At 30.6% G+C, this 14,403-nt stretch overlaps 1 protein-coding gene and 1 long non-coding RNA gene across 4 annotated transcripts; both read right to left on the bottom strand.

Annotated features, from left to right (window-relative positions):
- Positions 1-1,289: 1,289 nt before the first annotated feature.
- On the bottom strand, positions 1,290-3,000 carry LOC111887325 (GDSL lipase). Its single transcript, XM_023883481.3, has 5 exons — positions 2,634-3,000; positions 2,429-2,550; positions 2,132-2,353; positions 1,799-2,048; positions 1,290-1,707 (listed from the first exon to the last, which is right to left on the bottom strand). The coding sequence occupies exons 1-5, from the start codon at positions 2,893-2,895 to the stop codon at positions 1,439-1,441; spliced, it is 1,125 nt and encodes a 374-aa protein (XP_023739249.1). The 5' UTR covers positions 2,896-3,000; the 3' UTR covers positions 1,290-1,438.
- Positions 3,001-5,921: 2,921 nt separating this feature from the next.
- Positions 5,922-8,119, bottom strand: LOC111887306 (uncharacterized). 3 transcript variants are annotated; one of them, XR_008224158.1, is made up of 5 exons: positions 7,703-8,117; positions 7,053-7,186; positions 6,829-6,947; positions 6,729-6,756; positions 5,922-6,230 (listed from the first exon to the last, which is right to left on the bottom strand). It is a non-coding gene; the product is annotated as an uncharacterized LOC111887306 (long non-coding RNA). The 3 variants fall into 3 exon arrangements; XR_006192049.2 differs by having other exon boundaries at positions 6,729-6,947; positions 7,703-8,119; XR_002848731.3 differs by lacking the exon at positions 6,729-6,756 and having other exon boundaries at positions 7,703-8,114.
- Between the last annotated feature and the right edge of the window lie 6,284 nt (positions 8,120-14,403).

Here is a 14,403-nt window from a genome sequence, read left to right as displayed (position 1 = left end):
GTTGGAATGAATTTTAAATGTTTATTACAATAAAACATATTTTTTTAAACATTTTTGTGAAAGTTATAAAGTGAAAAATGGATCCATTGATGTTCTAAACATGTTCCATGCAACATCACAAACATGTTTTAAGAGTTAGGTTACAAACTATTGAATAGGTAGGCATGTTTGTCAATATAATATATAAATAAGTACGTTATTAATTTTCTGTGAAACTTATCAAGATTATGATATGTAGTTTTTTCAAACACATTAAATCGATACAATAAATATATTGTCGGTTGAAATCGAGTTTAAGGTGAATTTGGATAGTATGGCCATTACTATAAAGTGGATATTTTCCCATGAAAAAATCATACCGGAAAAGATATGTTGGAGAACACAACGAATGATCATTTGAGAAAAAACTTAATTCAACAATGATTTTAACAAACTACCAACATAAACAAATTTGTGAAAAATCAATTGAAAATTACTGACAAAATGCCGACAAAAATTTAGGAAAATGCTTCTTTTCATTAAAAGAAATTAAATATCTTTCTATTTTTTATTTCTACAAATCCTTTACCCAATGAAATAGTGACATGTATAACATTTAATGCTCATTTAATAATATTTTAATATATTAATATGACACATGTCATTATTTAATTGGGTAGGAAGATTTATAGGAACAAAAGTAGAATGATATTTAATTTCTCTTTCATTAAAATACTAATTATCTACGGAAATCTGTAGACATTTTCTTTATATTAAAATACTCATTTTTTAACTACGACCATGATTATAGTTTAGTTTTGTTTCGGATTTAATCTTTGCAGGACAAATAATGACTGTTTATAGTTTAGTTAATTAGTTTAGTTTAGTTTTATACTTTATTTACGTTTTTATCTTTTCTTTATTATTGGTTTTATATTTTGAATGATATTAGATATAATGGGTACATTCCAATTTCAAAGGTGATCTCTCTCACTAACAAACATACTCTTTTCTTTTTGTTCCTCTTCTGAAAATCAAAAGAAATGCCACCCCTCTTTTCTATCATCTCACCGTTGATACGACATTCACCTTCAACTATCAACCAACAACCACCCTTCCATTCCCACCTCCTTTGTTTTCTCCGATGAGCTCAAACGTGATGCAACCAAAAAAATTCCAAAATTAAACGTGATGCAACCAAAAAATTCCAAAATTAAACGTGATGCAAACTCTACTGATGGTAGAATTTAATCCATTATAGATGCTCTAATCTTCAAAGAAAAAAAAAACAAAAAGAGGAAACATAGAGCTTGAAACAATTTTCGTTGTATATATTTCATCCAAATGTATTTACAAAAATTAAATTGTAGCCAAAGACTAGAATAAACACGAAAGCACAAAATTAAACTTGTCTTTAAACCTGGCCTCAACTAGTCCTCTATAAATATTTATTTATCTATTATTGGGTGGTATGTTGAACGATATCAACATACGTACCTTGAAACAAGCTTTTTAAATTGTAGGGTGACGCGACTTTGGAATCTCCCTCCCAAAACAGCTCTGACAATTGCAGGTTCGCTGCTTGAGTAGGATGATAAGGATCAAACAATAAATAATCGTTAGGGTTATCACACAATTCAAACTCTGGTGGTTCTCTCTTCCCTCCACAACTATTAATCGCTCGAAAAGGTCCAGTACCACAACATGCACTGTTTCCTATCTTTAAACCTGCAAATCCATTCAAATCCCAACAATGCATTAAACGATGATAGTTCATGATCAATTTAACTAAAGAATTGAAACTCAGGAGTACTACAACCATATTTTGATGGGTTTTTCATCCGTTTGGTAATCTCAGTCTGGAGCTCGAACTTTGAATACATGAATCCTTCCCATTGTTGCGTCAGATCTTGCAGTTTTTTGGAAAGTGCCTTATCGTGTAGACTTGATATGATGTTAAGTTTTTCATCGCATGTATTGTCGGGTCTTTCTGCTCGAACTGGTAGCAAACAGCCTAATGATGTGAGCGAAGTGATTCCAATTTTCCTTCCTCCTTTTTCATGGATTACCTTTTTTAAAAGATCATTGAAGTAATTAATTATGTCGTTTGAATTGAATATGTTGATCAATATAATTGGAAACTGTTAATTACCTTGAATATTTTAGTCAAATTTCCGATCACCATTTCCACGTACTCGTCAAAAAGAAGACTACTTTCGTTGTTTTCGAGGAGGTACTGATAATCGTTGCTTCCGGAACTGAACAAGAAGACAGCATCGGACAATAGCTGCTCGGTTTTCACATCACCTACATTCTTCCTATAACGTTTCACTAAATCGGTGAAATACTGTAGCTGTGTCGTGAGCTTAACTGCCTACATTCATTAATTCATGATATATGAAAGAGGAGGAGATTCAATGGTAGAAACGAAGAAGGTATATACACATACAACTGTAGGTCGAGTTTCATCTAATACACCAGATCCCGCTGATGCAAAGTTTGCTCCATACAGAAATTCATTATTATGGGGGTCGAGATATGCAGGAATGAGAGGCAATCCAGCAAACTGAGCTGTTAATAGAAATGAATTAAGTTAGGAATAAGAAAGATGTCGATTTATAAAAGATCGAGATTGAGAATTTGGTGGTTGTTACCGATGAAATCAGGGATGATACGACCATCGGAGAATCTTCCGGTTGGAGGATGGAAGTATGATTCGCCATAAGGCCAAAAATTCGCTTGGAGATCAGTAGTAGTGTTTATGTAGTTGTTGTTTCCAGGATCGAAAAGTGAATCACCAAAAATGAAGAGGGCAACATGTTTGTTGAAATGCCCCTGAGAACTCTCGCAACCTGTAAGGATCAACAGACAAGAAACAACAAGTGAGACACCCAAATGGCTTTTTGCAAGAGCCATATATATGTCTAAAGTTGATCTTATAGCTTCACATTCACACTAAGTATTTACATTGCCTTCCATTTAAAGCATTATGGACTAGAGAATTTTGTGAAAAATGGGGCTGTTTCTAAAAAGCTTTGCAAGAATGGTGTTTTTTTTTTTTTTTTTTTTGTAAAAATGTGCTTTGATCCACGTGGAAGATAATGAAAGTTACGTAAACGCTCCTTTTTTTTATTTTACAACTTTAACCCTCTGATTTTAAAATATGTTATAGTTATATCCCATATTTTTTCAATATTTAATTTAGACAAAATTGCAAAAATGGTCCCTGTGGTATGCATTTTTTTTGGGTTTTAGTCCAAACTACGACTTTTTTGGATTGATGGTCCTTTTGAGCTAGTTTCATTGCATTTTTAGTCCCTTTGAATAATGAAATGACTGTAATACCCTTAAGTTATTTATTTTTCATTTCTTTCATTTTTTTAAATCTAAATACTTATTTATTTATTTAACTAATTAAAAAATAAAAGTCTCTCTCTCTCTCTCTCTCTCTCTCTCTCTCTCTCTCTCTCTCTCTCTCTCTCTCTCTCTCTCTCTCTCTCTCAACTTGATTTTTCTCATCTTGTACCTCTTCTCATCAAACCAACCCTTCTTCCCGTAGCCATCTTGATCTTAGGGGTGAGCAAAAACCGCATAAACCGCAACCGCAATAAAAACCGATGGTGAGGTTTTCTGTTTTTCAAAAACCGCAAATTTATGGTGCGGTGCGGTTATTAGTTTTGAAAAACCGTAAAAAAACCGCACCGCACCACATATATTATATACAATTTTTTTATTAATTATTAATATATTAAATATTAAAAATAAGACAAATTTCATGGATAAAAAATAGATAAAATACTAGAAGACAAAAGTGTTGGTCTTTGTTATGTTTAACTTTGAAAAATGGTGAAATTAAACAATTTTAAGATATTTATTGTTAATTACTATTGATTTGATGTTTTTAAGATATTAGTTGTTTGTAATTTAAGTTAATTGTCTTATATCTTATGATTTTTTATTATTACAAGTAATATGTTTGAACTCTTAAAACCATTTGAGCTCTAACATGTGGTTAAAAACCACACAAAATAACCGCACCAAATTCATGCGGTTAATAACCGCAACACAATAAAAACAAAACCGCACCGCAAAAATAACCGCCTAACCGCATCGTAAAAATAACCGCACCAAGCGGTTTAGAAAATGGATTAACCGCATTTGCGGTTAGTGGTGAGGTTTTATCTAATAACCACACCGCGCTCACCCCTACTTCATCTTCATCCTCTTTGTTATCTTCATCATACGGAAGAACAAGAAGAATGCAAACTCAAATGAGACAGTGCACAATCAAAAGTTCGATGAAGAAAGTCCTTCCATCAAGCTTTGCGCATCATCATACATGTTAGTAGACATCGATGTTGCCACAGATGGATTTAACGAAAGAAGAATCATTGGAAAATGAAGGTTAAGACTAGTTTTGGGAAGAATATCATCACAGTTCAACCCTTTCAACCTAGATGCATTGAAGACGATGCAAGCAGCAACATTACATATATGATGTTCGTGTTCTCTCTCTCTCTCTCTCTCTCATGATGAAAGAAGAACATCGAATCATCTTCTTGTTCATCCTCACTTCCCAATTAATCTATAACAGCTTGTCTTCCTTCTTCTCATCTTACCTTCCCAATTTCAAGGATCAGTTCCATCTCCAAAGTTAGAGTACAAAGAACAAACCTGATATCCCAAACCCTAGATGAGAATCCAATTGAAACCAACATCACAATTCCTGTATCCTTCTTCACCCTCGACGTTCACCAATCAATCGAGAATAATCATTATTCTTTATCTATAAAGTTATGCACACAGATCAACACAGGTTCAACCTAATTCCATTGGTGAAATTGATGTTCAACACGATTTCTACAAACAGATGAAACGAAGATTAATTTTTGATTTCAGCAAAAAAACAAAACAAAAAACTATGGTTTCTTGGGGTTGAAGTTTGAAATCAATTTTTTCAAGAGTTCTTAGGTTACAGGTTCGTCATTTTCCTCTTCTAAAGTAATCAAAATGAAACTTGTGACATAACATTTTTTTTAGAAATCTGGATGTGGTTTCTGGTAGCTTATATCCTCCTCCTACTCAGCTCTTCCCTAATTTCATGGTTGTTCTTGTGGGTTACATGTGAAATCGATCCATTGCAAGAGAATGGGGGTGTGATCATAATAGAGTGAATCAATTTTAACATAGTTGTGCACCAATCGATCGACAATTGAAAAATGGTGATGGTGTTCGGACAGACCAGTTTCCACAGTGGTCTACGATTTTTTCTTTCGGATGGTTGTAATGGAGGTAGGGGATGTGAGCAAAAGCAACGAGAGGGAAGAATTGACAGTGAAAGCACATGCGTAAACTTGTTTATTTGGATTTGGATTTCTTTGGAATCGACACAAACGAGAGAGAGAGAGAGAGAGAGAGAGAGAGAGAGACTTTTATTTTTTAATTAGTTAAATAAATAAATAAGTATTTAGATTTTTAAAAAAATGAAAGAAATGAAAATTAAATAACCCAAGGGTATTACAGTCATTTCACTATTCATAGGGACTAAAAACACAATGAAACTAGCTCAAAAGGACTATAAATCCAAAAAAGTCATGGTTTGGACTAAAACCCCAAAAAAATACATACCACAGGGACTATTTTATTCAATTTTGTCTTTAATTTATACCTTCTCTCTGTGTGTGTGTGTGTGTGTGTGTGTATATATATATATATATATATATATATATATAGGCTTAGGTTATTATTGTGTAGATGTAGGAATGATTGTAAACCAATCATTTTGGTTATTTTAAAAAAGACATTTATTCATATTATTAAATTAAAAAAAAAAAAAAAACAAAATGTTATTCTATTAGAATGATGTTCTATGATATTGTTTTTTGTACAATGTTTTTCTATTTGAATAATAATGAAGAATAATAAAATTCTTGAACCTGAAATTTAATAATAACAACATTCTAATATATTCGTACACGTCCAAACTTAAATACAAATTTATAAATATTCTTACAGACTGATACATTTTAATATAATTGTAAATATTCTAACAAAGTATCATCAAAATGAATAAAGTTCTTAAGATTAGCATTCTCAAATATACAATTATTGAACAAATACACTTAATCTTCTTCAATGGTCCAAATAATCGACTTGTTTACACTTAATCTTCTTCAATGTAACTTGTTATTGAACTCAATTCCAAGTCTTTCTCTTGTATGGTCAATCAGTGATTCCTTCTTCAAGTCATTCTAAAAGAATAATTCATTACCAAATGAATAAAAAACTAAATTCATTTGTACAAATCTACAGACTTGTGAATTGCACCAAAAAATGCATAACCAATAATTATAGAAAATACACAAAACACAGGAAATACCGAGATCCAATTCCCATAGAATCGAAAATCGTGATTCCATTCCGACATAATTGAAATTCAAGATTCAATTCTGACATAATTACCCTCACCATACTTTTATAGATTGATTTTATGCATGTTCTAACTGAATGTTCGACTAACATATTAGTTAAAAACGTAAAGGTAACATATTTTTAACCATTAAATTTCACAAAAATGACATGTTTTAATAATGTTTGGTATAATAGTCTATATCTGTCATTAGTTAATCTATAAAAACACATAAAAGATAAAGATGCAAGCTGGAAAAAAAATCATTCCCAGTAAGGTAAAATTAAACATGAATTTAACAAATAAAATCCAATACTAAGAAAAACCAGGTTTAGATTACCTTAAGTTTTTATTAATAATCCCACTGGCTGTGATAATGGAAAAATTAGTAAATTAACACAAGAACTTTCCAAGAAAAGAAATTAGAAATATATACATACATGGTGGTTAGTTAGTGATCCATATGAATATGATGCATTTAGAGGAATCAACCCAACACCCATGTGGATTCTGCTCCTAGTCATCAATACTTGATATGTAGCTCTTTGGATGATTGGCCCTATCAAAAATAAAAACACAAATAATGAGTAATTTAAAGTTACGCACATATTAAAATGACTCAGATTGATAACAAATGAAAGGGATTGAATCAATATGTAATTACCTTATTGTTAGAAGGATTAACAAAAAAGACAACATATCCCCTCATGTTTTTACAGCACCGTCAACAAAACTATTGATATATTAGGATCCGTACCAATCTTCATTAATAACTTGTGCTCTTCAGCTGACCGATATCTACATGAATCATTTACTAATCAGAATTTGAGTATGGCTAAGATATATAAATAAAATTCACCAAAACCATTCAACCAGAACCAAAAAATTACATAACATGAAATAATTTGAGTATACCTTTGAGGCTTTAAACCAAAGAGAAATTAGATGATATTTTTTTTCAACCTTTTAAATCAACTTACCAGACTTTTATGATGATTAGGAGAGACTTGTATGATGATTATGAGGATATTTAATTTTCGATAGATTTAATGATCCAACTGAAGCAAGGTGTTCAAGTGTGGAAGAACAGTTGGGTCAAGGGCTTAGAAACATTACATTTAGGTAGAGTGACATTAACTAGTCTAAAAGCACACAAAAACTTCGAAACATATATCCTTTATCATAATGGATTGAATCCCTTATCATAATGGATAAAATTAAGTATAAAATCAAGGAATATATATGGGAGCATGAAAAATGATATTTTTTCTGTAAGAAATTGAAAGAAAATTATGTTAAAATAGTAAACTATACCTTAGTGACCTCCATATTTCCAGATTGTAAAAAAAACCGTCCAACGGTGGTGCGTTAATGTTATGGGCAGCAGGGTTGCCGCTCACAACAGTTTTGTGATTTTTCTTGAGGATCTAACGAAATTGTTAATCTTTGATGGATTGATATTCATCAGCTTCAAGAATGGCATATGTTCCCCTACCTTTAAACCCGATTTCGAAACTTAAATCCATTCCCCCCACCCTCATCGCCTCCACCATTGTCGATATTCTATTTCCTCCCTTGAAGACTAAATCAATTTGATATCGATCTGGTGACGATTTGAATGTCGAGGAACCAAATCGTGATTTTTGAAGTTCTATTGTTTTAAACCAAATCAACACATTCGGAAGGAGAGAGAGAGAGAGAGAGAGAGAGAGAGGGTAATGTGAAGGGTGAGGCGCAAGAAAGGGGTGTTTGGTAAGCCGAGGGCAAAGTCTTTTTTGGAAAAGTTGTGAAAAGTAAGGTTTCTGTGACTTTTCTAAAAAGTTCATTTTCCTTATATAAAAAAGTAGTATTTACAAGATTACCAAACATCTTTTGCATTTTTATCTTTTCCTAAAAGCTAAAAGATGTTTTAAAAGATTAAACAAACACTCCCAAAGAATGAGATGCATGTTTTCTGTGCTGAGTTAGGGTTTTAAATGGTTAAACTATTTACCTAAATTAAAGGGATTAATTAAATATTTATTTAATTACCAAAATTAATTAATAGGTAAGATTACACTTTTACCATTATTTAGATTTTTGAAATGATTGACCCATATTGATTCCTACATCCACACAATAATTAGTTAGAATACTTGAACATATCTCTCTCTCTCTCTCTCTCTCTCTATATATATATATATATATATATATATATATATATATATATATATATATATATATATATATATATATATATATATACTAGCCATTTACCCGCGCTACGCGACGGGTGCTAATATTTTTTTTCAGAAATTAGTTTCTAGAGGCGATTAACTTTTTTTATACAAATAGATACTACATCTAAACAATTATCAATAAGAGTCATGTTAGCATAAAATCAATAAGAATTAAAACTGAAAAGTTGAGATTTTTTACAAATATAAATACGTTTGTTGATTTTTAATAAATGAAATGTATGTCATAAGTTTGACTTAAGAATAAAACCATTTTTTTCATTTTTCTATTTTTATTACATTAATTATTTTCATTTGATTTTTAATAAATGAAATGTATGTCGTAAGTTTGGGTTAAAAATAAAACCATTTATGTAATTTTTCTATTTTTATTACATTAATGATTTTCATTTAGTATTTCTTCGAATAAATATCATTTTCAAATCAAATTTTGGCCAATAAATTTATACATGAAACAAATAACTTACAGATTGAACATGTGATCCTTAATGAGAAAACATTCAAACAGATCATTTTTGTCAAAGTTCATACAAACACAACACATATCTTAAACTTATATGTTGTCAAGATTCATACAAACACAACATATATCTTAAATTTTCTACGTGAGCTAAATTAAAGTATGGATGTTTCATAAATTTCATAAAAGTCTATTTAAGAAGCCTCTTATCCAATTCTTAGTAAGGCCTTGTAGCATGAGTTGCAGAAGTTTTGCCATCATCTTACACAATAAGACAATGACCAAATTGACCTCTATATTTAGAAAAAAAAAATAGTGTCACATTGCATCCAAATGTATTTCATTAACATTAAATCAATTACACAATTCAAAAGATTTCATTATCGTTCTACCCCATATAAAGTAATAAAAAAAGGTTTCAAATACAATGTTTTGTGGCTTATGATTGTAATATCGCCGGTTGACTTGATGTCAGCAACAATAAAACTCTCATGTCTTCTTTTGCTTGTCCATACAAAAATTAATGCAACTTTGTCTTGTGTCTCAATTGGATTTTCATAGTAATAAGAAAGAAACAATAAGTATACAGATATAATTGGAAAGATCTTCCAAATTGCTGTATAAAAAAAAACCTCGTGTAAGTAAGCCACACATACTCTGTACTAACCTCATGCAAGTAAGACAACTCAATTGCTCATGTCATCCACACAGTCTGAGTTCCAATAAACTATGCAAAAGCACTCGTATTCAAGAAAAATCTATTATTTAACAACATCAACAACTTGAGATGCTTAGGTGGACTGTTCAGCCTTTTCATTATCTTTCAGCTGAAATTTCAAATAAAACTACACTTTTATCCCATGGAAAATTACATAATATTCAAAAGGATAAAAGAAGATTCACCTTATTAGCCATCTCAGTCAACTGAATAACATCATAAATGCACTGCACTGAGCATGCTTCACATTATCAAAGGCTAAACACCTTATATATCCATTTGGGTATGCCTTCTTGCATTCTTGGAATTCGGTCAAAACTTGTCACGCATCCATGCAACCAAACTTGTGTACTTTCCACATTTTCCAATATATTAGATCATAGTAATTTGGGATCCTGCTATCATGGTGGATCAATTAATCCAATCTAAATACCTAAAACGGAATAAAAGAAACTCAAATTGTAGATTAAATCACAATATCCAAGAAAAGTTCACTACTATAATAGAAAAATGAAGGCATGCCACTATTATGTTTGAATACATATCCACTTACCATTGTTAAGAGGCAACATGTGATGTTTTGGAGATTAATTCTCTTGTTTTCTCAAATACACAGATTTCTAGATTTCTTGCTGAAGTTTCTTTGCAACATTAAGTTTTTCCTTTATTACCAAGATTAATTACAATTATGAAATCTTTCATATATATGTAATCTTGTTATTAAAAAAGTAATCAAACAGACCCATCATGAATTTGACACATGGAATCCTCTTTATTGCATCATCATTATGAGTCATTAGATGAAAGAAAGTTTTCTTCACAAGGTCAGTCAACCCGTTGGTACCTTTTGGGTAGCTGGCGCCAATAATGATTTGTAAAAACTTTGAGATGATAATAAAATAAACAAAAAACCTAAAATTAATTGAACCAAACCATATACCACTTGAAATGCTTTATTGAATAGATCAACTGTAATTAGCATCATGCAAATCTGTCAATTTTTCAATACAAATAAAATCTGAGATCACAAATCCCTGCAAAACATACAAAAAAACATATAAACATAGTGCCAAGAAATATTAAAAGTTAAAATAAATCTGAAAATTCTTTTTTAAATCTAATTTACCCATATCCAAAAACTATCTTTCATCTCAAAAGCCATTTCTCATCCAGATCTGCAACATAGATCTGAAATATCAATATAAACAAATCTAAAATGCCATAAAAAGAGTTATTTGTAGTCCTGATTGCAAAATATACTGCCAACATAACAATATCGAATACAAACAAAATTTCGCATCTAATGACAAATTAAAATGCAAAAAATGAAAGAAACACAACAAATCGAGCATAATTTTATAGTAGGGACATTTAATACACACATTATTATCATTCGTTTCTCTGTTTGGATCTATTTTGGCTAAAATCGATCATAATTCAGGTTAAGAAATACGAAAAGGATGAGTATTTGATAAGAAAAATGGAAAACATAAGGTGGAAAACGTGTAAGTTGTAACTGTACAAAGTTTTGACTTTTTTGTTAGCTTCAGTCTTGAGTTGTTTATGTTTTGTCAGTGGATGTATCAAACCTACAAAACAAACATGAAACAACATAAAACTGATGTAGAGATAGTAAACATGCCACACGAATTCCATATCTAATGAGTTCATCCATCAGTTCAGTGATCAAATTAGATTGTTAAAACTTACAAAGCCAAGACATACAAGCACCAACAGGATGAAACAAAAATTAATAAACATTATCCAAGACAAAACCAACATGTTTACCAGTCAAGATCTATTGACTGAAATTTTATATGAAGAATTGAGAAATCTTAGAATCTCGATTCAATTCAACTTAATTTTAGTGCTTTGAAACTACAAATAAAGAATATATGATTTTTACCCTGGATAATGGTTTGGGAATAATTTTTTTAACGTTTTCTCTATGAAGAGGCTCCATTCTGTTTTTCACTGAAGCAAAAAAAGAAATAAGAAACAAATTAGAGACATTGATGGATCTGATGGCTTTGATGGTGTGATCGTACCTGGACTCGACGAATCCGCCTACATAATTTTGAGGTGGTGATGGTGGATGTTAGAGAGACAAAGAAAGGTGGAGCATATAGGGTTTACAGGTTATTTGTGTTGACAGATCTAGTAAGGAGATGGACGATAGAGAAGATGGTGAAGCCGACAGTTGGTGGCAACGATGCGTACAATCGAGGAAGTGGCTAAGTGGGACAGGAGATGAGAGATTAAGGTGAAGGTGTTGTTGGTTTGACTGGATTTTAAGGAGATGGGATAGTGAACCATCGTGAGATGAAGTGAGACAGTGGTGAAGGTGGTCATGGAGGAGGGTGAACCGAGTTCCAGAATTCGTTGATAAGAGGGATAGTTTAGAGTGTGGTAGTGGTGGGGAAGAGATAGGATATGCTATATAGACTTCATCTGTAGACCGATTCTATTTGCTTAAAATAGGGAATACTAAATCTAATTTTGACCTATTCAATCGACTAAAATTGAGGAAATTGAGGGATTGTTAGGTTCAATTTTGACGGATTCATAAATGTTGACTGAATAAAATTTCAAAGCATAAAGTCATTGTACATAATGTAATAATGACTTGTACCTCTTAAAATTCAGCCTTTGACCAAATATGTATATAAGGTATAAAGATATATATATATATATATATATATATATATATATATATATATATATATATATATATATATATATATATAAAATCTCTTTTACTAAAAATATTTTTAAAGTTTATATATAACTTTTAATGATTTATATCGCTAAAAGTATCTTATTAATGCCTACAAATCAGTATCAATATTAATTATATTTAAAATTTATATATATATATATATATATATATATATATATATATATATATATATATATATATATATATATTGTCACACCCCCGAACTAGACGGCAGAAACGTCTGAGGGCTCGTGTGATTATAAATTCAACTATCATCACAGTGAATATACATGAAGCATAACACAATCGTCATCAACATTACATATTACAACTGGTATTGTTCACATCAAGTACATTGTTTTACATTTCAAACTAGGTGAATAGTCGCGCGTTGCGCAACGTAAAATTACGTACTTAAAATTTTGACAAATAAATATTAATATATGTTATTGATATTTATATCATAATACCTTTCATATTTTACCCTACTATTTCATGTTATTCAAAATACAACGTTTTCATTTTTAGAAATATATTAATGTTGTTTTTTTGTACTTGATGGGTTCTTTTCTATCAAAGCCAAAACATCCAACAAATACTATGAAATCTATGTTTGTTTATCACCACACAACTCTACTTCTCAGATTAAATCCCCATTACGCTACTGCAAATGCACAAAGTGACATTCATATCCAGTAACATCGATTAAGTAAATAATGTGATGTACTTATTATTTGTTAAATGCATATCGATGCATCATATTAATTTTCATATTCCAACATTAGTAAACTAAAACCACATAGGCATAGTCTGGATACCAACATCTAATTTCCATTAGAGACTAATAGAAACACACCCATGCCACACAAATGCTTGGTTCAGACTAAACGTATATATATACAAAAAAATGAAAGCTAAAAGGATTACGTTATCATGACTTGAAAAGGAGCATGTCAACTCATTGGTATCGGTTAATACCAGTACAACATTAAAATATGCATGACCTGCCTTTAGTTCACATGTGATATTTTATAGGATCAAATAGGAAATCATGACTTTAGTGGAAACTAAGACCAATTGAGATGTAAACAATTTATATGTAGCAATACATTTGCTAATATGACTTCATATTTTCCAATATCTTCTAGGGTTCAATAAATCCACCTTGTGATGCCAATGATGAATATATCACTGTTTTCCATCTTTTCTTATATTCTTAGATATTAAAATGGTTTTAACAAAAAAAATATTAATAAAAATAGAAGTTCTTACACGCATGGATACATATGGAAGTGTCAAATAGTGAAGGTAGAGATAATTTCCATTGTTGAAGGAATGATGATGAAAACCGAATCTATTCAAATAATTTAAAATGCTCAGCAAGATTTGTTTGTGTGTACGTGAGTCAAATATTAATTTAGTACCTGTAGTGAATGGAATTAAGTGCATCTTTATGCAAAAGCTTTTACTCCGAATATAACATGTGACATACCTGAAGCAACCACACATTGAACGGTTGGTGAAAACAAATATATATATATATATATATATATATATATATATATATATATATATATATATATATATATATTGAAATTTGTATGAAAAGAAATACACACATAAAAGTCTTTTTTTCTTTCTTTAAAGGTCTTTAATCCTTGCAAAATATGACAAAGATGTTCCTATTATTCATCGTATTTATACTTGGTCTTGTTATGTTTGATGTTGTTCATGTTATTTTTACATTAAAGAACCAATTAATAATTATTATTAAAAAGTCTTTTGAGTGGTATTAATTAAATTAGGAGGTTTCAAACGCATAATAATCAAGGAAATCAAATTAGGGGTTTCAAATGCATAAGAATCAAGGAAAAATGCTTC

The sequence above is a fragment of the Lactuca sativa genome, chromosome 5 (genome assembly GCF_002870075.4).
Source record: "Lactuca sativa cultivar Salinas chromosome 5, Lsat_Salinas_v11, whole genome shotgun sequence".
NCBI classification, from domain to species: Eukaryota; Viridiplantae; Streptophyta; class Magnoliopsida; order Asterales; family Asteraceae; genus Lactuca; species Lactuca sativa.
The sequence above is the reverse complement of the archived record's forward strand: the minus strand, read 5'-3'. Positions and strand labels throughout refer to the sequence as shown.

Excerpts from the sequence above, each read along its gene's own strand:
- LOC111887325 (XM_023883481.3), bottom strand. The coding sequence starts at position 2,895 with ATGGCTCTTGCAAAAAGCCATTTGGGTGTCTCACTTGTTGTTTCTTGT. Across the intron at positions 2,049-2,131 it reads ATTTGACTAAAATATTCAAG|GTAATCCATGAAAAAGGAGG; the intron begins GTAATTAACAGT and ends CTTTTAAAAAAG. Across the intron at positions 1,708-1,798 it reads GAAAAACCCATCAAAATATG|GTTTAAAGATAGGAAACAGT; the intron begins GTTGTAGTACTC and ends ATGGATTTGCAG.